The sequence below is a fragment of the Tinamus guttatus genome, unplaced genomic scaffold (assembly GCF_059628265.1).
Source record: "Tinamus guttatus ecotype Peru unplaced genomic scaffold, ASM5962826v1 Tinamus_guttatus_pri_ptg000851l, whole genome shotgun sequence".
Classification (NCBI taxonomy): Eukaryota; Metazoa; Chordata; class Aves; order Tinamiformes; family Tinamidae; genus Tinamus; species Tinamus guttatus.
In genome coordinates, this window is record NW_028289385.1 from 1 (window position 1) to 21,419 (window position 21,419).

Sequence of the window (21,419 nt, forward strand, 5' to 3'; positions counted from 1 at the left end):
TGTTGGCCTCTCTTTCTAGGTTGACCTGTTGGCCCCTCTCCGGGGTTGCCCTGTTAGCCTCTCTCTCTGGGTTGACCTATTGGCCCCTCTCGGGTTGACCTGTTGTCTCCTCTCAGGGTTGACCTGTCCTCTCTGGGTTGACCTATTGGTCCCTCCCTGGGTTGACCTATTGGTCCTCCCTGGGATGACCTGTTGGCCCCTCTCTGGGTTGACCTGTTGCCTACTTTCCGGGTTGACCTGTTGGCCCCTCCCCTGGTTCCGCCCATTGCCCCCCCCGCTGCGCAGTTCTGCACGTGCTGGTCCTGGTCCCGGTCGAACGTGGGGAACTTCTGCCCGTTGTGGTAGGACAGGGAGTCGCCTGCGGGACGGGAGCCTCTGAGCCTCCGATACGGGGGCCTCCCGGCCTCCAACACGCGCTTTGGGTTGACCTGTTGGCCCTGCCCTGGGTTGACTTGTTGGCCCTCCCTGGGTTGACCTGTTGGCCCTTCCCTGGGTTGACCTATTGGCCCCTCTCTGGGTTGACCTGTTGGGCTCTCTTTCTCGGTTGACCTGTTGGCCTTTCTCACGGTTGACCTGTTGCCCCCTGTCAGGGTTGACCTGTTCGCCGCTCTATGGGTTGACCTGTTGCCCTTTCTCCGGGTTGACCTGTTGGCCCTTCCCAAGGTTGACCTGTTGGCTACTTTCCGGGTTGACCTGTTGGCCCCTCTCCGCTCTCCCCATTGACCCCCACTTTGGGTTGACCTGTTGCCTCTCCCAGTTGTCCCCCCTCCCCGTTGTCCCCCATTGTCCCCGGTGTCCCCGCACCGGCGCCGCCGTCCACGAAGCCGTCCACGTGCAGGGTGTAGCCGTCCTCGTCGGCGCTCACAGCCCACGGGGACAGCGCGAAGCGGCTGTAGGTGGCGGCCGCCGAGTTGTTCTCGAAGTCCTCGAGCTCCACGCGCAGCTCGTAGCGACCCTGCAGCGTCAGCAGGTGCAGGTGGTGCAGCCCTGGGGACATCGGGGACATTGGGGACATTGGGGACATTGGGGACATTGGGGACATTGGGGACATGGGGGACATTGGGGACATTGGGGACATTGGGGACGTTGGGGACATGGGGGACATTGGGGACACTGTCCTCACCCAGCCAGTACCATAGGGGGACATTGGTGACCCTTGGTGACCCTTGGGGACATTGGGGACATTGGGGACATTGGGGACACTGTCCTCACCCAGCCAGTACCATAGGGGGACATTGGTGACCCTTGGGGACATTGGGGACATTGGGGACATTGGGACACTGTCCTCACCCAGCCAGTACCATAGGGGACATAGGGGGACATTGGTGACCCTTGGTGACCCTTGGGGACCTTGGGGACATTGGGGACATTGGGGACATTGGGGACACTGTCCTCACCCAGCCAGTACCATAGGGGCCATAGGGGGACATTGGTGACCCTTGGTGACCCTTGGTGACCCTTGGTGACCCTTGGGGACATTGGTGACCCTTGGGGACATTGGGGACCTTGGTGACATTGGGGACATTGGGGACCTTGGGGACATTGGGGACATTGGGGACACTGTCCTCACCCAGCCAGTACCATAGGGGCCATAGGGGGACATTGGTGACCCTTGGGGACATTGGGGACATTGGGGACATCGGGGACACTGTCCTCACCCAGCCAGTACCATAGGGGGACATTGGTGACCCTTGGGGACCTTGGGGACATTGGGGACATTGGGGACACTGTCCTCACCCAGCCAGTACCATAGGGGCCATAGGGGGACATTGGTGACCCTTGGGGACCCTTGGTGACCCTTGGGACCTTGGGGACATTGGGGACCTTGGGGACATCGGGGACACTGTCCTCACCCAGCCAGTACCATAGGGGCCATAGGGGGACATTGGTGACCCTTGGTGACCCTTGATGACCCTTGGGGACATTGGGGACATTGGGGACACTGTCCTCACCCAGCCAGTACCATAGGGGCCATAGGGGGACATTGGTGACCCTTGATGACCCTTGGGGACATTGGGGACATTGGGGACACTGTCCTCACCCAGCCAGTACTCCCCGTCCGCGCGCCCGAAGCCGCCCCTGTAGTCGCTCCAGGTAGTCGGGGCTCCAGGCCGCGGAAGAAGCTGACGGAGCCGTTGAGGCGGCGCTGGAACACCTGGAGGCCGCGCTCAGCGGAGGCCGGGGGTCCCGGGGGTCCCAGGGGTGTTTGGGGGTCCCCAGGGGGGTATTGGGGGTCCCAGGGGGTGTTTGGGGGTCCCAGGGGTGTTTGGGGGTCCCGGGGGCTATTTGGGGTCCCAGCATTGAGGCAGTGCTGGAACACCTGGAGGCCACGCTCAGCGGAGGCCGGGGCCTCCCGGAGGTCTCCGGGGGGTATTGGGGGTCCCCAGGGGGGTATTGGGGGTCCCAGGGGGTGTTTGGGGGGTGTTTGGGGGTCCCGGGGGGCATTTGGGGTCCCAGTGTTGAGGCGGCGCTGGAACACCTGGAGGCCGCGCTGAGCGGAGGCCGGGGAGGCCGGGGCCTCCCGGGGGGTATTGGGGGTCCCCAGGGGGGTATTGGGGGGTCCCAGGGGGTGTTTGGGGGTCCCAGGGGTGTTTGGGGGGTGTTTGGGGGTCCCGGGGGGTATTTGGGGTCCCAGCGTTGAGGCGGCGCTGGAACACCTGGAGGCCGCACTCAGCAGAGGCCGGGGAGGCCGGGGGTCCCCGGGGGGTATTGGGGTTCCCAGGGGGGTATTGGGGTCCCAGGGGTGTTTAGGGGTCCCCGGGGGTGTTTGGGGGGTGTTTGGGGGTCCCAGGGGGTGTTTGGGGGGTCCCGGGGGTCCAGGGGGGTGTTTGGGGGTATTGGGGGTCCCGCGGGTATTTGGGGGTCCCGGGGGGTGTTTGGGGGTCCCAGGGGGGTATCTGGGGTCCCAGGGGGTGTTCAGGGGGTATTGGGGGCCCAGGAGGGTATTTGGAGGTCCCAGGGGGGTGTTTGGGGGTCCCAGGGGGGTATCTGGGGTCCCAGGGGGGTGTTTGGGGGGTATTGGGGGTCCTGCGGGTATTTGGAGGTCCCAGGGGGGTGTTTGGGGGGTATTTGGGGCCCAGGAGGGTGTTTGGGGGTCCCAGGGGGGTGCTGGAGGCTCAGGGGGGTGTTTGGGGGTCCTGGGGGGTATCTGGGGTCCCAGGAGGTATTTGGGGGTGTTTTGGGGGTATTTGGGGGTCCCAGAGGCTGTTTGGGGGGTATTTGGGGGTGTTTTGGGGGTATTTAGGGGTGTTTTGGGGGTGTTTGGGGGTCCCGGAGGCCGTTTTGGGGGTGTTCGGGGCCGTTTCGGGGCGGTACCGTCCACACGTGGCCCTGCGTGCTCATGTCGCAGAACACCGGCACCGGCTGCCCCCCGCCCGGGTAGATGAGGAAGACTCCGTCGCCTTCGGCCCCGGCGGCCGCCACGTCCTGGCAGTCCCGGGGGGGCCGGGGGGCCGGCAGGGGGCTGGGGGGGGGGGAGGGGGGTCAAACGGGGGCACCGGGGGGCTCCGGGAGCCTCCTAGAGCCTCCTAGAGCCTCCTGGGGCCTCATGGGGCCTCCTTGGGCCTCCTTTGGCCTCTGGGAGCCTCTTGGGGCCTCCGGGAGCCTCATGGGGCCTCCTGGGGCTTCCTGGAGCCTCCTGGGGCCTCCTGGGGCCTCCTAGAGCCTCCTTGGGCTCATAGGGCCTCCTAGAGCCTCCTGGGGCCTCCGGGAGCCTCCTTGGGCCTCCTGGGGCCTCCTTGGGCTCATGGAGCCTCCTTGGGGCTCATGGGGCCTCCTGGAGCCTCCTGGGGCCTCCGGGAGCCTCCTGGGGCCTCCTGGAGTCTCCTGGGGCCTCCTAGAGCCTCCTTGGGGCCTCCAGGAGCTTCCTTGGGCCTCCTTGGCTCCGGGAGCCTCCTGGGGCCTCTTTGGGCCTCCTGGGGGCTCCAGTGGCCTCGTGTGGCCTCCAGGAGCCTCCTGGGGGCTTCCAGGGCCCCCTCGTGTCCCCTCCTGTCCCCTCGTGTCCCCTCATGTCCCCTCATGTCCCCCCGTGTCCCCCCAGGCACCCTCGCGAATGTCCCCACGTGGCCTCGCGCGTCCCCTCCCGCTGGCCCCAGGTCCCCCATGTCCCCGTCCCCGCCGTGTCCCTCCGGTGTCCCCATGTCCCCCCCATGTCCCTGTGTCCCCCCGTCCCCCCCCGTCCCCCTTCTGTCCCCCCATGTCCCCCCCATGTCCCCGTGTCCCCCATGTCCCCATGTCCCCCCATGTCCCCCCTATGTCCCCATGTCCCCCATGTCCCCATGTCCCCATGTCCCCCCTATGTCCCCATGTCCCCGTGTCCCCATGTCCCCATGTCCCCCCATGTCCCATGTCCCCGTGTCCCCCATGTCCCCCATGTCCCCATGTCCGCATGTCCCCCCATGTCCCCCATGTCCCCATGTCCCCCCCATGTCCCCATGTCCCCCATGTCCCCATGTCCCCCCCATGTCCCCCATGTCCCCATGTCCCCCATGTCCCCATGTCCCTCGTGTCCCCCCGTGTCCCCCCCCGCGCACCCTGGAAGTCAATGGGCCTGCGCCCGCCCCCCCCAGCGCCAGCAGCAGCAGCGACAGCGACAGCGACAGCGACAGCGACGGGGACGGGGACGGGGACGGGGACAGCGACACGGAGCCACCCTGGGGACACGGGACCGCCCGGGGGCGGCGTCAGCGCGAGGCCCCGCCCACCCGGCCCGCCCTGTCCCCCCCATCCCGTCCCTGTCCCCTGTCCTTGTCCCGTTCTTGTCCCGTCCCATCCCCATCCCTGTCCCGTTCCCATCCCGTTCCGGCTCCCACCCTGTTCCCATCCCATTCCATTCCCATCCTCGTTCCCTATCCCCATTCCCTATTCCTATCCCCGTTCCCGTCCCTATCCCCCTTCCGTTCCCATCCCGTTCACGTTCCCACCCCATCCCCGCTCCCGTCCCGTCCCCATCCCTATCCCCATTCCCGTCCCTGTTCCCATCCCATCCCCATCCCTATCCCATCTCCATTCCCATTCCCATTCCCCATTCCCCATCCCCATTCCCCATCCCCATTCCCTATCCCCGTTCCCATTCCCATTCCATTCCCATTCCCATTCCCATCCCCATTCCCATTCCCTATCCTCGTTCCCATCCCCATTCCCGTTCCCTATCCTTGTTCCCATTCCCATTCCCATTCCCATTCCCATTCCTCGTTCCATTCCATTCCCGGTACCTCCATTCCCCATTCCCCATCCCCATTCCCGTTCCCATTCCCGGTACCTCCATTCCCATTCCCCATTCCCTATCCCCATTCCCCATTCCCTATCCCATTCCCGGTACCTCCATTCCCCATTCCCATTCCCGTTCCCATTCCCGTTCCCATTCCCGGTACCATCCATTCCCCATTCCCATTCCCATTCCCATCCCCATTCCCGGTACCTCCATTCCCATTCCCATCCCCATTCCCATCCCCATCCCCATCCCCATTCACTATCCCCATTCCCTATCCCCATTCCCATTCCCATTCCATTCCCATTCCCGGTACCTGCCATCCCCATTCCCATCCTCGTTCCCATCCCCGTTCCCATTCCCGGTACCTCCATCTTCCCTCCCGGCTGCTCCTCCCGGCGCCGACGGCCCCGCGCGGGCCCCCCCCCGCCCCCCCCGCCCTTCCTCCCCTCCCCTCCCCCTCCCCCCGCGCGGGGGGGGCACGTCCGGGTGTGCGGGAGGAGCCGGGTGTGCAAAGGGGGTCGCACACGCGTGTTTGGGTGTTGCACAAGTGTGTCTGGGTGTGCACGAGTGTGTCCGGGTGTTGCACACGTGGTCCGGGTGTTGCACAAGGGTGTCTGAGTGTGCACAAGTGTGTCCGGGTGTTGCACACGCGTGTCTTGAGTGTGCACACGCGTGTCCGGGGTGTTGCACATGTGTCTGGGTGTTGCACAAGTGTGTCTGAGTGTGCACAAGTGTGTCCGGGTGTTGCACACGTGTCCGGGTGTTGCACACACATGTCTGAGTGTGCACAAGTGTGTCCGGGTGTTGCACACGTGTTTGGGTGTTGCACAAGCGTCTGAGCGTGCACGAGTGTGTCCGGGTGTTGCACATGTGTCTGGGTGTTGCACACCACATGTCTGAGTGTGCACACGCGTGTCCGGGTGTTGCACACACGTCTGGGTGTGCACAAGTGTGTCCAGTTGTTGCACACGTGTCTGGGTGTTGCACACGTGTCTGAGCGTGCACAAGTGTGTCCGGGTGTTGCACATGACTCGGGTGTTGCACACACATGTCTGAGCGTGCACAAGTGTGTCCGGGTGTTGCACACACGTCTGGGTGTTGCACACACACGTCTGAGCGTGCACACGCGTGTCCAGGTGTTCCACACGTGTCCGGGTGTTGCACAAGTGTGTCTGAGTGTGCACAAGTGTGTCTGAGTGTGCACGAGTGTGTCCGGGTGTTGCACACACATCCGGGTGTTGCACACACACGTCTGAGCGTGCACACGCGTGTCCGGGTGTTGCACATGCATGTCTGGGTGTTGCACACGCGCCTGGGTGTTGCACACACACGTCTGAGCGTGCACAACGTGTGTCCACGTGTTGCACACGTGTCTGAGTGTGCACAAGTGTGTCCGGGTGTTGCACACACGTGTCTGGGTGTCGCACACACACGTCTGAGCATGCACAAGTGTGTCCGGGTGTTGCACACACATCGGGTGTTGCACACACATGTCTGAGTGTGCACAAGTGTGTCCGGGTGTTGCACACGTGTGTCTGAGGGTGCAAGGGGGCTGCACATGCGTGTTGGGGTGTTGCATATGTATCCGGGTGTTGCACACATGTCCGGGTGTTGCACACACGTGTCTGAGGGTGCAAGGGGGCTGCACACACATGTTTGGGTGTTGCACACACATGTCCAGGTGTTGCACACGGCGTGTTCAAGCATGCACAAGTGTGTCCGGGTGTTGCACACACGTGTCTGGGTGTTGCACACGCCTGTCTGAGTGTGCAAGGGGGCTGCACACACATGTTCGGGTGTTGCACACATGTCTGGGTGTCACACACGTGTGTCTGAGGGTGCAAAGGGGGCTGCACATGCGTGTCCGGGGTGTTGCACACGCGTCCCAAGTGTTGCACACGTGTGTCCGAGCATGCATAAGTGTGTCCAGGTGTTGCGCACACATCCGGGTGTTGCACACACATGTCTGAGTGTGCACAAGTGTGTCCGGGTGTTGCACACGCATGTCTGGGTGTTGCACACGTGTGTCTGAGGGTGCAAGGGGGGTCGCACACGCGTGTCCGGGTGTTGCACACGTGTGTCTGAGTGTGCAAGGGGGCTCCACATCTGTCTCTGGGTGTTGCACACGTGTGTTCGGGTGTCGCACACATGCGTCTGAGTGTGCAAAGGGGCTGCACATGCGTGTCTGGGTGTTGCACATGCATGTACGGGTGTTGCACACGCATGTCCGGGTGTTGCACACACATGTCTGGCTGTTGCACACACATGTCTGGCTGTTGCATACATGTCCGCCTGTTGCACGCGCTGTTCCCGGCGCCGTTCCCAGCACGGAGCCGCCACAACAAGCGGAGGCGGCGCCGGCCCCGGACGCTGGGCCCCTCACGGGGGGGGGGGGATGTCTGGAAAACGGGCTGAAACCGGCCAATTGGGGCAAAACCGGGCTGAAACCCGCCAATTCCAGCAAAAATGGGCCGAAATCGGTTGTTTTGGGCCGATTTGGAGGGGGAGATAAGAAATGGGCCGAAATCGGCCGTTTTGGGGACAAAATCGGTGGAAATCTGCTGTTTTGCGACAGCGTCAGGCTGCGAACGGCTGTTTGGGGGAGAAAAATGGGCTGAAATCGGCTTTTTTGGGGCAAAACTGGGCTGGAGCTGGAGGTTTTGGGTTGGATTTGGGGAGGAAAATATAAAGCCCCCAAAATCTGCCTTTTGGGGGCAAAATTGGGCTGAAATCTGCCCTTTTTAGGGCAAAAGCAGCGGTCTGAGCTCTGCGCGGAGGATAAAAATAACCCGAGCTGAAAGTGTGGCCTTTTTTGGACAGAACCGGGCAGAAATCCGCCTTTTGGGACCCAAAATGGGCTGGAATCTGCTGGTTTGGGGCAAAAATGGCCGGAACCTGCCGTTTTGGGGCAAAAACGGGGCTGGAATCGGTTGTGGGGCAAAATTGGGCCGAATCCTGCTCTTTTGAGGAGAAAAAGGGGGGAAATGGCCGCGAATCGGCTGTTTTGGAGCAAAACTGGGCTGAAATCTGCCCTGGGGGACAACAATGGGGTGAAAATTGCTCTTTTGGGGGTAAAATCGTATTAAAAAACTGCTGTTTTTTTGGAGGGGGGGCAAAACGAGGCTGAAATCTGCCCCTTGGGGTAAAAATGGAGTTTTAAGGCCGTCGTTTTGGGGCGAAAAACGGCATTAAAGGGTCAAGGCCGGCGGGGACGCCGGGGCCCCCCCGGGGAGGGGGCGGCTGGGCCCCCTGGGGCGGGGGGGGGAGGAGCCCGCTGATTGGCTGGCAGCGTCGCCAAGGCGCTGGCGAGCGGCCAGCAACGTGACGCTGATTGGCCGAGCGCCGGGAGCGGCGGCGCTGATTGGCTGGCGGCGGAGCGAGGCGCTGGGCGATGCTCATTGGTCAGCGCGGGGCGCGGGGGGGGGGAGCAGCGCCTCCGCCGCTGCACAAGATGGCGGCCGGCGCGGGGCACGCCGGAGTTGTAGTCCGCGCCGCGCCGGGGCGCGCGGCGGCGGGAGGGGGCGGGACTACAACTCCCAGCGCCCCCCGCGCGCGCGCCGCCGGCGGCCGCCACAAGATGCGCGGGGCGGCGCGCGGGGGCCGCCGGGAGTTGCAGTCCGCGCGGGGGGCGGCCGCGCGGCTCCCCCGGTGGGGGCGGGACTCCACTTCCCGGCGGCGCCCTCGCGCGCGCTTGCGGTCACACCGCTGACGTCACGCGTGGCGTAGTTCTCTTTTCTCTCCCTCTTTTCGTCCCGCTCTCGCGGCCGCAGCAGCAGCTTCGAGCGCGGGGTCGGTCCCCGCGTGGCGTGACCGGAGCTACCGGCTGGTGAGGAGGGGGCGGGGGCGACACGGGGACGGGTCGCGCCGTGGGGACACGGGGGGCGGGGGGGGGGATGGGGCCACGCGCGACCGTTGGCCGCGGTGGGGGAGGGGCGGCCGCGCGGGGCGCCTTTAGGGGGGAAAAAACCCTTTTTTGGGGAAGGGGGCGGATTTTGTGAGGTAAAAGTAGGGGTGTAGAGAGCGTTGAGGCGGTTTTGGGTGGAAAAAGCGGGTTTTGGAGGCGTTTTGGGGTGCGGTAGTGAGGGAAAGCGGGTGCGCGGGGGCCCTCTTAGGCGTGAAATGGCCTTTTTTGTGGGTGGGGGGAGATTTGTTGAGTAAAAGTGGGGGCGTAGAGAGGGATAGGCGATTTTGGCGTACAAAAAACGGGTTTTAGGGTATTTTGGGTGCCATTGTGAGAGGAAAGCGGAAGCGCGCGGCGCGCTTTGGGGGTGAAAAAGCCCTTTTTTGGAGGAGGGGGCGATTCTGTGAGGTGAAAGTAGGAGCGTAGAGAGGGATGAGGCAATTTTGGTGCAAAAAAACGGGTTTTGGGGGCATTTTGGGTGCAGTTGTGAGGAGAAAGCAGGTGCGCGTGGCACGGGGTGGTTTTTGGGGTGAAAATACCCTTTTTTGGGGTGGATTTTGTGAGGTAAAAGTAGGGGTGTAAGGAGGGATGAGGCAATTTGGTGCAAAAAAACGTGTTTTTGAGCATTTTGGGTGCCGTTTTGAGGGGAAAGCAGATGCGCGTGGCGCGGGGTGTTTTTTGGGGTGAAAATACCCTTTTTTGGGTGGGCTGGATTTTCTGAGGTAAAAGTGGGAGTGTAGAGAGGGATGAAGCAATTTTGGTGCAAAAAATGGATTTTGGAGGCATTTTGGGTGCTGTTTTGAGGGGAAAGCGGATGTGCGCGACATGGGGTGGTCTTTGGGGTGAAAATACCCTTTTTTGGGGTGGGGTGGATTTTGTGAGGTAAAAGTAGGGGTGTAGGGAGGGATGAGGCAATTTTGGTGCAAAAAACGTTTTTTTGAGGCATTTTGGGTGCCGTTTTGAGGGGAAAATGGATGTGTGGGGAAGTGAGGTGCGTAGTGGGATTTTGAGGGAAAAAAAGTGTTTTTAAGGGTTCAGGGAGCTTTTGTGAGAAAAAGTGAGTGTGTGGAGAGGATTGGGGCGGTTTTTGAGGGAAAAAAGGGATTTTGGGGTATTTTGGGTGTAGTTGTGAGGCGAAAGTGAGTGCGGGGAGGGTTTGGGGAGAGTTTTTGGGGAAAAAATGGTTTTTGGAGGGATTTGGGGTGCAGGGAGGTGAATGGATGAGTTTTGAGGAGAGAAAGTGTTTTTGGAGAGTTTGAGGTGGAGTCACGAGGTAAAAAGTGGTTGCAAAGGAGAGAAGTGAGGAATTTTGAGGAGGAAAACGGGTTTTAGGAGGTTTTGGGGTGATTTTATGAGGAAAAACAGGTGCGGGGAGCGGACGGGGCAGCGTTTTGAGGAGAAAAAAGTTGTTTTTGGGGAGGTTTGGGTTGCTTTTGTGAAGGAATTAGGGGAAGGAAAAATGGGGAGTTTGGGGTGATTTTGTGAGGGGAAAAGAGAGTTTTGGGGGAAAAACAGGGGATTTGGGGTGATTTGTGAGAGGAAAAGGGGTGCGCAGAGGAGGATGGGGAAGTTTTGAGGGAGAAAAAGGCATTTTCAGGGGATTTGGGTGTTTTAGTGAGGGAAAAAGGGCTCGGCCGGGGCGGTCGTGAGGAAACGAGGGGATTTTGAGGGAAGACCCGGGGTTTTTGGTTGCAGTTACGAGGGAAATGGGGGGCGAGTTTTGAGGGGAAAAGGAGGTTTTGTGAGGAAAAGTGAAGTAGGAGGTGGAATTGGGGCAGTTTGAGGGAAAAATGGGTGTTTTGGAGGATTGGAGTGAAATTTTTGAGAGAAAAGAGGATGCGGGGGGCAAGTGAGGTGTTTTGAGGTGTTTTGAGGTGTTTTGAGGTGTTTTGAGGTGTTTTGAGGTGTTTTGAGGTGTTTTGAGGTGTTTGAGGTGTTTTGAGGTGTTTTGAGGTGTTTTGAGGTGTTTTGAGGTGTTTTGAGGTGTTTTGAGGCGGGTGTGAGGGGAAATAGGGTCAGTAAAGCTGAATTTGGGGGAAAAGGGGTTTTTTGAGCAGTCTGGGAGCCGGTGGGAGGGAAAAGGGCAAGAGAAGTAAAATTTTGAGGGCAAAAAGGGCATTTTGAGGGGTTTGGGTGCAGATATGAGAAAAAAAGGGCAAATGGAAGAGAATTTAGAGGGAAAAAAGGGAGTTTTTGAGCAATCTGGGAGCAGGTGGGAGGGAAAAGAGGGAGCTCAGCAGAATTTGAGGGCAAAAAGGGGGTTTTGGGGACCCCAGCGCAGGGGTGAGGAGGAGGAGCAGCTGGAGGGGAATTTTAAGGGAAAAAAATGTCTTTTGGGGGGTTTGGGTGCAGCTGTGAGGAAAAAGAGGGTGGGCTGAGAAATTTGAGGGGAAAAGGGGGATTTTGGAGGGTTTGGGGGTTGGTGTGAGGAGAGAGGTCGAAGTGAGGAGGGTTTTGAGGGGAAAAAGGGATTTTTGAGGTTTTTGAGTGCAGGTGTGAGGAAAAAGATGTCGAATTGAGTAGAATTTTGAGGGGAAAAGGGATTTTTGAGGGGTTGGGGCGGGTTTGGGGAACGAGGTCAAAGTGAGGAGAATTTTGAGGAAAAAAAGGTTGTTTGAGTAGTTTTGGTGCAGATAGGAGAAAGACGGCAACTTGGGTAGAATTTTGAGGGGAAAAAGGGGGTTTTGAGCAGTTTGGGTGCAGATATAAGGAAAAAGGGTGGGTTAAGTGGCATTTTGAGGGGAAAAAGGGATTTTTGAGGTTTATGAGTGCAGGTGTGAGGAAAAACATGTCGAGTTGAGTAGAGTTTTGAGGGGAAAATGGGATTTTTGAGCAGTTTGGGTGGAGGTATGAGGGGAAAGATGTCAAGTTGGGTAGAATTTTGAGAGGAAAAGGGATTTTTGGCCAGTTTGGGTGCAGATACGAGGACAAACAGGGCGACTTGGGTAGAATTTTGAAGGGAAAAGGGGATTTTTGGGCAGATTGGGAGTGGATACGAAGGCAAAGAGGGCAAAATGAGTAGAAATTTGAGGGGAAAAGGGATTTTTGAGTAGTTTGGGTGCAGATGTGGGCACAAAGAGGGTGAGTTGGGTAGAAGTTTGAGGGGGAAAAGGGGATTTTGAGGATTTGGGAGCAGATATGAGGACAAACAGGGCAACTTGGGTAGAATTTTGAGGGGGAAAATGGGATTTTTGCCCAGTTTAGGTGCAGATACAAGGACAGAGGGCAACTTGGGTAGAATTTTGAGGGGAAAAGGGGATTTTTGAGCAGTTTGGGTGCAGATACGAGGGCAAACAGGGCAAGTTGGTTAGAATTTTGAGGGGAAAAGAGGGATTTTTGGGTTGGGAGCAGATACAAGGATGAACAGGGTGAGTTGGGTAGAATTTTGAGGTTCAAAGCGGGGTTTTTGGGTCGGGAGCAGATACAAAGATGAACAGGGTGAGTTGGGTAGAATTTTGAGGGGAAAAGTGGGATTTTTGAGGGTTTGGGTGCAGATACGAGGATGAACAGGGCGAGTTGGTCAGCATTTTGAGGAGAAAAGCGGGGTTTTTTGGTCAGGAGCAGATACGAGGATGAACAGGGCGAGTTGGGTAGAATTTTGAGGGGAAAAAGGGGTTTTTGAGTGATTTGGGAGCAGATATGAGGACAAAGAAGGCAACTTGGGTAGAATTTTGAGGGGAAAAGTGGGATTTTTGAGGGTTTGGGTGCAGATACGAGGATGAACAGGGTGAGTTGGGTAGCATTTTGAGGTGAAAAGCGGGGTTTTTGGGTCAGGAGCAGATATGAGGATGAACAGGGTGAGTTGGGTAGAATTTTGAGGAGAAAAGCGGGGTTTTTGGGTCAGGAGCAGATACAAGGATGAACAGGGTGAGTTGGGTAGAATTTTGAGGGGAAAAAGGGGTTTTTGAGCGATTTGGGAGCAGATATGAGGACAAAGAAGGCAACTGGGGTAGAATTTTGAGGGGAAAAGGGGATTTTTGAGGGTTTGGGAGCAGATATGAGGATGAACAGGGTGAGTTGGTCAGCATTTTGAGGAGAAAAGCGGGGTTTTTGGTTCAGGAGCAGATATGAGGATGAACAGGGTGAGTTGGGTAGAATTTTGAGGGGAAAAGTGGGATTTTTGAGGGTTTGGGTGCAGATACGAGGATGAACAGGGTGACATGGGCAGCATTTTGAGGTGAAAAGCGGGGTTTTTGGGTCGGGGGCAGATACAAAGATGAACAGGGTGACATGGGTAGAATTTTGAGGTGAAAAGCGGGGTTTTTGAGGGTGTGGGTGCAGATACGAGGATGAACAGGGTGACCTGGGCAGCATTTTGGGGTGAAAAGCGGGGTTTTTGGGCGGGGGCAGCCGGGCCGCCCCCCCGGCGCGGGGTCCCTGACCAGGGGGGCCTCGTTGGCAGCCCCCCCCGTGGCCATCATGTACAATGGGATAGGGCTGTCGACGCCGCGGGGCAGCGGCACCAACGGCTACGTCCAGCGCAACCTGTCGGCGCTGCGGCCGCGGCGGGAGGCGCGCGCGGGGGACGACGAGGCCGCGCGGAGGCTGGAGGCCGCCCTCGCGCGCCGGCCCAACCGCGACATCCTGGACCACGAGCGCAAGCGCAAGGTGGAGCTGAAATGCCTGGAGCTCTCGGAGCTCATGGAGGAGCAGGGGTGAGCGAGCGACCCCCCCCGGCGGCGCGGTGTGCGTCACCCGCGGCGCGGTGTCACCCCCATGGCGCGGTGTGCGTCAGCCCCCCGGTGGCGCGCTGTTCCCTGTCGCGGTGTGCGTCACCCGCGTGTCGTGGTGTGCGTCACCCCCCCCGGTGGCACAGTGTCACCCCCATGGCACGGTGTGCGTCACCCGCGTGTCGTGGTGTGCGTCAGCCCCCCAGCGGCGCGGTGTCACCCCCATGGCGCGGTGTGCATCAGCCCCCCAGCAGCGCGGTGTTCCCTGTCACGGTGTGCGTCACCCACGGCGCGGTGTGTGTCACCCGCGGCACCATGTGCGTCAGTCCCCCGGCGGCACGGTGTTCCCCAGTGCGGTGTCACCTCCCCAGCAGCGCGGCGTCGCCCCCATCGCGGTGTGCGTCACCCGCGGCGCGGTGTCACCCCCCATGGCGCGGTGTGCGTCAGCCCCCCGGCAGCGCGGTGTGTGTCACCCGTGGCGCGGTGTCACCCCCATGGCGCGGTGTGCGTCAGCCCCCCGGCAGCGTGGTGTGCGTCACCCGCGTGTCGCGGTGTGCGTCAGCCCCCCGGCAGCGCGGTGTCACCCCCATGGCGCGGTGTGCGTCACCCGCGGCGCGGTGTCACCCCCATGGCGCGGTGTGCGTCACCCGCGGCGCGGTGTCACCCCCATGGCGCGGTGTGCGTCACCCGCGGCGCGGTGTGCATCAGCCCCCTGGCGGCACGGTGTTCCCTGTCGCGGTGTGCGTCACCCACGGCACAGTGTTCCCTGTCGCGGTGTGCGTCAGCCTCCCAGCGGCACGGAGTCACCCCCTTGTCACGGTGGTGCGTCAGCCCCCCGTGGGTCCCTATGGAGGGGTGTGCGTCACCCCTCACCACGGTGTTGCCATAGCAGCTACATGGAGGGGGAGATCCAGGACAAGGTGGCCGTCCCGGTGTCACCTCCTCAGCCGTCGCGGTGTCACCCTGTCGCGGTGTCACCCCTCATGGTGTTGCCATGGCAGCTACACGGGGGGGAGATCTAGAAGGTGGCCGTCGCGGTGTTGCCCATCGCGGTGTCCCCCCCCCCCCGGTGTCGCGGTGTCCCCCCCCCCCGGTGTCGCGGTGTGCGTCCCCCCGCGTCGCGGTGTGCGTCACCCTCACCGCGCCGTTGCCGTTGCCGTGGCAGCTACGCGGAGGGGGGAGATCCAGGAGAAGGTGGCCACGTTCCGCCTGATGCTGCTGGAGAAGGACGAGGCCCTGGGCAAGGAGGGTGACGCCCCCGAGCAGCGACCCACGTGAGCGGCCCCGCCCACCGCGCCCGCGGCCCCGCCCACCGCGGCCATGGCCCCTCCCCCTGTCCCCTCCACCCCCGGGGTGGCTCCGCCCCCTCCTCTCTGCCCCCCCCGGGGTGGCTCCGCCCCCTCCCCTCCCCCTCCGGCCCCCCCCGGGGTGGCTCCGCCCCCTCCCCTCCCCTCCGGCCCCCCCCGGGGTGGCTCCGCCCCCTCCCTCCCCCTCTGGCCCCCCCCCCGGGGTGGCTCCGCCCCCTCCCCTCTGGCCCCCCCCCGGGGTGGCTCCGCCCCCTCCCCTCTGGCCCCCCCCGGGGTGGCTCCGCCCCCTCCCCTCTGGCCCCCCCCGGGGTGGCTCCGCCCCCTCCCCTCTGGCCCCCCCCCGGGGTGGCTCCGCCCCCTCCCCTCTGGCCCCCCCCGGGGTGGCTCCGCCCCCCTCCCCTCTGGCCCCCCCCGGGGTGGCTCCGCCCCCTCCCTCTGGCCCCCCCCCGGGGGTGGCTCCGCCCCCTCCCCTCTGGCCCCCCCCGGGGTGGCTCCGCCCCCTCCCCTCTGGGCCCCCCCCCCGGGGTGGCTCCGCCCCCTCCCCTCTGGCCCCCCCCCCGGGGTGGCTCCGCCCCCTCCCCTCTGGCCCCCCCCGGGGTGGCTCCGCCCCCTCCCCTCCTCTCTCACCCCCCCCGCGGTGGCCCCGCCCCCTCCTGAGGCCCCGCCCCCGCAGGGTGACGGAGACGCACCAGGCGGCCGAGGCGGCCGAGCGCAAGAACGAGCGGCTGCGGGCGGCGTTCGGGATCAGCGCCGGCTACGTGGACGGCAGCGCCTTCGACGGGGCGCGGCGCGCGGCCACCAACAACGGTGACAACAACAACGCCAACAACACCAACAACACCGCGACCGGCAACGACACCGCGGCCGGCAACGGCACCGACAGCGCCGCCGCTGCGGAGCCCGCCAAGGCCGTCAGGTACCGGCACCCCCCGCGTCACCGCGTCCCCGTGTCCCCCCCGTGTCACCATCCCCCCGCGTCCCCCCCGCGTCACCGTGTCCCCGTGTCCCCCCATCCCGGCCACCGCGGATCCCCCAAGGCCGTCAGGTCCCCCCGTGTCCCCCCGTGTCCCCCCATGTCCCCTCCACACCGGAGCCCACCAAGGCCGCCGGGTACCCCCGTGTCCCCCCACCATGTCCCAGTGTCCCCATGTCCCCCTGTGTCCCTGCCACACCGGAGCCCCCCAGGGCCGTCAGGTAGCGCCAGCCCCCGTGTCCCCCCGTGTCCCCCCATGTCCCCCCGTCCCTCTGCGCCAGAGCCCCCCAAGGCCACCAGCACTGTGTCCCTATGTCCCCGTGTCCCCTCCCGTGTCCCCCCCCGTGTCCCCCCGCATCACCGTCCCCCCCGTGTTCCCCCTGCGTCCCCCCCCGTGTCCCCCCATGTCCCCCCACGTCACCGTCCCCCCGTCCCCCCAGCGTCCCCCGCGACTCCAGCAGCTCCCGGTCGCCGTCGCCGTCGCCCAAGCAGAAGAAGAAGAAGAAGAAGAAGGACAGGGGCAGGTGAGCGAGGGGGCGCCGTGGGGCAGCTGTGGGGGCAGCTATGGGCACTGTGGGGGCGCTGTGGGGTACTGTGGGGCACTATGGGGCACCGTGGGGCTCCATGGGGCACTATAGGGCGCCGTGGGGCACTATGGGGGCTCCATAGGGCACTATGGGGTACTGTGGGTTCCCTCGGGCACCGTGGGGTACTGTGGGCACCGTGGGGCACTATGGGGCTCCCTGGGCAGCTATGGGGCAGCTATGGGGTACTGTGGGGTGCTATGGGGCACTATAGGGCGCCGTGGGGCACTGTGGGGCTCCATGGGGCACTATGGAGCGCTGTGGGGCGCTATGGGGCACTGTGGGGCGCTCTGGGGCTCCTTGGGGGTGCCATGGGGCACTATGGGGCTCCGTGGGGTGCTATGGGGGCTCCCTGGGGCTCCATGGGGTGCTATGGGGCGCTATGGGGCGCTATGGGGTGCTATGGGGCACTGTGCAGCGCTATGGGGCGCTCTGGGGCTCCTTGGGGTGCCATGGGGCGCTATGGGGCTCTATGGGGTGCTATGGGGCACTGTGCGGTGCTATGGGGCTCCATGGGGCGCTCTGGGGCGCTATGGGGCTCCATGGGGGCCCTATGGGCGCTCTGGGGCGCTGATGATGCCCCCCGCAGGTCCGAGAGCCGCTCGCCCGCCCGCCGCGAGCGCAAGAAGAGCTCCAAGAAGAAGAAGCACCGGTAGGGGGGGGGTGGTGGGGGGATGTGGGGCAGGATGTGGGGCTGGGGGGGGACGTGGGGCTGGGGGGATGTGGGGGGACGTGGGGCAGGGGGGGGACGTGGGGCTGGGGGGGGATGTGAGCAGGGGGGGGGACGTGGGGCTGGGGGGGGACGTGGGGCTGGGGGGGGACGTGGGGTTGGGGGGGGATGTGGGGCTGGGGGGCGGATGTGGGGTTGGGGGGGGACGTGGGGCAGCGGTAGGGCCGGCGCCGTGGGGCTGGGGGGACGTGGGGCTGGGGGGACGTGGGGCTGCCCCACGGCTGAGCTGCCCCCACACGCGGCTTCCTGCAGGTCTGAGTCGGAGTCCAAGAAGAGGAAGCATCGGTGAGGGGGGGACGTGGGGCGGGAAAGGGGGGGGGATGTGGGGCAGGAAAGGGGGGGATGTGGGGCGGGAAAGGGGGGGACGTGGGGCGGGAATGGGGGGGGACGTGGGGCAGGAAGGGGGGTGGAGGTGGGTGACAGGTGGGGGGGGTATGTGGGGTAGATAAGGAGGAGATGGGGCAGGTGGGGGGGCATGGGGGGCAATAAGGGGGGAGATGGGGCAGGTGGGGGGGCGTGGGGGCAATAAGGGGGGGAGATGGGGCAGGTGGGGGGGCGTGTGGGGCGGGTCGGGGGGGACGTGGGGCGGTCGGGGGGACGTGGGGCAGGTTGGGGGGGATGTGGGGGGCAGGTGGGGGGGTGTGGGGGGCAATAAGGGGGACGTGGGGCGGTTGTTGGGGCCAGCCCCCCTGACGCCCCCCCAGCTCGCCCAGCCCCAAGAGCAAACACAAGTCCAAGGAGAAGAAGCGCAAGAGGTGAGTGGGGGAGGGGACGGGGGGGGGGCTGCCCCACGGCGCCCCCCAACTGCCCCCCAACTGCCCCCCAACTACCCCCCAACTACCCCCCAACTACCCCCCAACTACCCCCCAACTACCCCCAACCGCCCCCAGGTCCACCAGCGAGTCGGCGGCGCCGCCCAAGGGGCGCCGGGATCGCTCGTCCTCGGCCGCCTCCTCCTCCTCGTCGGGCTCCTCGCGCAGCCGGTGAGTGCGACAACCCCCCGACAACCCCCCAACAACCCCCCGACAACACCCGAACAACAACACCAACCGCCGCCCCCGCCCCCCCCCCGCTGCCCCACAGGTCCCAGGCGCCGCCGAAGGCCCCGGCCCCGCCCCAGAGCAGCGCGACCCCCCCCCGCGGAGCGAGCGGAGGTGAGCGGGGGGCTGGGCCGCGGCCGCCCCTCCCCCCGCCGCGCTCACGCCCCGCCCCCCCGACAGGAAGCGGCCGCGCCCGGCCCCGCCCCCGCGGCGCCGCCCGCCTCCCCCCCCCAGCGCCCGGAGCCGCCGCCCGTGACCCCCGCGGAGCCGCCGGCGGCGACGACACCCGAACGGCAACAACCGGAGACGACCCCCCAACAACAGCCGCAACAACAACCGGCGTCGCCGCCCGCCGCCGCCGCCGCGCGCTCCGACAGCGGCGCCCGCTCCTCGTCCTCGTCCTCCCCGTCGCCGCCGCCGCCTGACAGGAACCGCGCGACAACAACCGGCAGCGCCGCGCGCCGCTCGCCCAGCCCGGCCAAGGCCCCGCGGCGGCGCTCGGGCGGCCGCCGCCTGTCGCGCTCGCGCACCCCCGCGCGCCGCTCCCGCACCCCTGCGCGGCGCTCCCGCACACCGCGCCGCCGCTCCCGCACCCCCGCGCGGCGCTCCCGCACACCGCGCCGCCGCTCCCGCACCCCCGCGCGGCGCTCCCGCACACCGCGCCGGCGGTCGCGCACACCGCGCCGCCGCTCCCGCACGCCGCGCCGCCGCTCGCGCTCCCGCACCCCCGCGTGGCGCCGCTCCCGCACACCCCGCCGGCGCTCCCGCACACCGCGCCGCCGCTCGCGCTCCCGCACACCCCTGTGGCGCCCCAACACCCCGCTGGGGGTGTCGCCGCAGCCGGCGCGCCGCGCGCGGTCCCCGTCCCCCCGCGCGCGCTCCCGCACCCCCGCGTGGCGCCGGTCCCGCTCCCGCTCGCGCGCCTGGCGCTGGGGCCGCTCGCGCTCCCGCACACCGCGCCGCCGCTCGCGCACACCCCGCCGGCGCTCGCGCACCCCGCGCCGCCGCTCGCGCACCCCCGCGTGGCGCCGCTCCCGCACCCCGCGCCGCCGCTCGCTGTCGTCGCGCCGCAGCCGCTCCGACTCGTCACCGCGCTCCCGCAAGCGCCCGCGCCGCAACAGCCGCTCGCGCACCCCGCGCCGGCGCCGCCGCAGCTCCACCGCGTCGCCCGCGCGCCGCCACCGCCGCTCCGCCTCGCCGCCTGTAGCCACAACCGCATCGCCGCCGCCGCCGACAGCCGCCGACAGCGCCAACGCCGTCCCCGTGGCGCCCGCCCGCCCCAAGTGGGTGCCCTTCGGCTCCTCGCTGCCCGACCCGCCCTCCGCACAGGCGGACGGGACAACAGCCGACGGGCAAGCGACAGGCGGCGGCGACGCCAAGGGACAGGCGGAGGCCCCCGCGCGGCCGCAGATCGGCGCGCGGCTGTTGGCGCTGTCGCAGCAGAGCCTGTCCAAGCCGCTGCCTGTTGGCGGCTACAAGTCGGCGCTGTCGCAGGGTCTCCCCAAGCCGCTGCCGGTGGTTGACGCGCGGTTGATCGCGCTGTCGCAGCAGGGGCTGCCCAAGGCCCTGCCGGAGGTTGACGCCCGCCTGATCGCGCTGTCGCAACAGGGGCTGCCGGTTGTCGAGCCCCGCATGGTGACGCCGGCGCCCAAGGCCCTGCCGGTTGTTGAGCCCAAGGCGGCGGCGGCGCCGTCGGAGCAGGGGCCGCCCAAGGCACCGGCTGTACCGGCTACAGCGTCACAGCAGAGTCCGCCCAAGGCGGCGCCTGTTGCGGCGGCTACAGCGTCACCGCAGACCCTCCCCAAGGCGGCGCCTGTTGCGCCGGCTACAGCGTCACCGCAGACTCTGCCGAAGGCCATGGCGACTGCGCCGGCTACAGCGTCACCGCAGAGCCTGCCCAAGGCGATGCCTGTTGCACCGGCTACAGCGTCACCGCAGACCCTCCCCAAGGCAATGCCTGTTGCTCCGGCTACACCGTCACCGCAGGGTCTCCCGAAAGCGATGCCTGTTGCACCGGCTACAGCGTCAGCACAGAGTCTCCCGAAAGCGATGCCTGTTCCTCCGGCTACACCGTCACCGCAGAGTCTGCCCAAGGCGATGCCTGTTGCACCGGCTACAGCGTCACCCCAGGGTCTCCCCAAAGCGATGCCGGTTCCTCCGGCTACAGCGTCACCGCAGAGCCTCCCGAAAACGCCTGTTGTTGATGCGAAGCAGGTGACACCGTCAGCGCAGAGCCTGCCCAAGGCGATGCCTGTTCCGCCGCCTACACCGTTAATGCAGGGGCTCCCCAAGGCGATGCCGGTACCCCCGGCTACACCGTTAATGCAGGGGCTCCCGAAAGCGATGCCTGTTCCGCCGGCTACACCGTTAATGCAGGGGCTCCCCAAGGCGATGCCTGTTGCCCCGGCAACACCCTTAATGCAGGGGCTCCCCAAGGCGATGCCGGCTGCACCGGCTACACCGTCACCCCAGGCCCTGCCCAAGGCGATGCCTGTTCCGCCGGCTACACCGTCACCGCAGGGTCTCCCCAAGGCGATGCCTGTTGCACCGGCTACAGCGTCACCGCAGAGTCTCCCCAAGGCGATGCCTGTTGCACCGGCTACACCGTCACCGCAGAGTCTTCCTAAAGCGGCGCCTGTTGTCGAGGAGAAACCAGCAACACCCTCCGAGCAGAGTCTCCCAAAGGCGCCGCCTGTAGTTGACGGGAATTCGGCAACACCGTCGCAGCAGAGCCCCCCGGTTGTTGATGGGAATTCGGCAACACCGTCACCCCCGGCCCTCCCGCAGGCGCTGCCTGTTGTCGAGGTGAAGTCGCCAACAGCGTCGCCGCAGACCCCTGTGAAGGCGCCGCCTGTTGCGGAGGTGAATTCGGTGACACCTGCGCAGACGAGTCCGCCCAAAGCGCCGCCTGTTGTCGAGGTGAATTCGGCAGCGCCGCCTGTTGCCGACGTGAAGCCGCCCACGCTGTCCCCGCAGCCCCTCCCACAGGCGTCGCCTGTTGT

At 64.9% G+C, this 21,419-nt stretch overlaps 1 protein-coding gene and 1 pseudogene across 2 annotated transcripts; one reads left to right on the plus strand and one right to left on the minus strand.

Annotated features, from left to right (window-relative positions):
* Nucleotides 1-224: 224 nt before the first annotated feature.
* Nucleotides 225-3,549, minus strand: LOC148591358 (microfibril-associated glycoprotein 4-like; annotated as a pseudogene). Its single transcript, XR_015914087.1, has 4 exons — nucleotides 3,316-3,549; nucleotides 2,042-2,155; nucleotides 805-987; nucleotides 225-358 (listed from the first exon to the last, which is right to left on the minus strand). The product of XR_015914087.1 is annotated as a microfibril-associated glycoprotein 4-like (transcript).
* Nucleotides 3,550-13,532: 9,983 nt separating this feature from the next.
* Nucleotides 13,533-20,621, plus strand: LOC148591359 (uncharacterized). Its single transcript, XM_088537705.1, has 12 exons — nucleotides 13,533-13,768; nucleotides 14,676-14,703; nucleotides 14,978-15,057; nucleotides 15,764-15,891; nucleotides 16,470-16,587; nucleotides 17,237-17,299; nucleotides 17,630-17,662; nucleotides 18,082-18,132; nucleotides 18,268-18,360; nucleotides 18,461-18,479; nucleotides 18,742-20,108; nucleotides 20,153-20,621. The coding sequence occupies exons 1-12, from the start codon at nucleotides 13,533-13,535 to the stop codon at nucleotides 20,619-20,621; spliced, it is 2,685 nt and encodes an 894-aa protein (XP_088393831.1).
* Nucleotides 20,622-21,419: the final 798 nt, after the last annotated feature.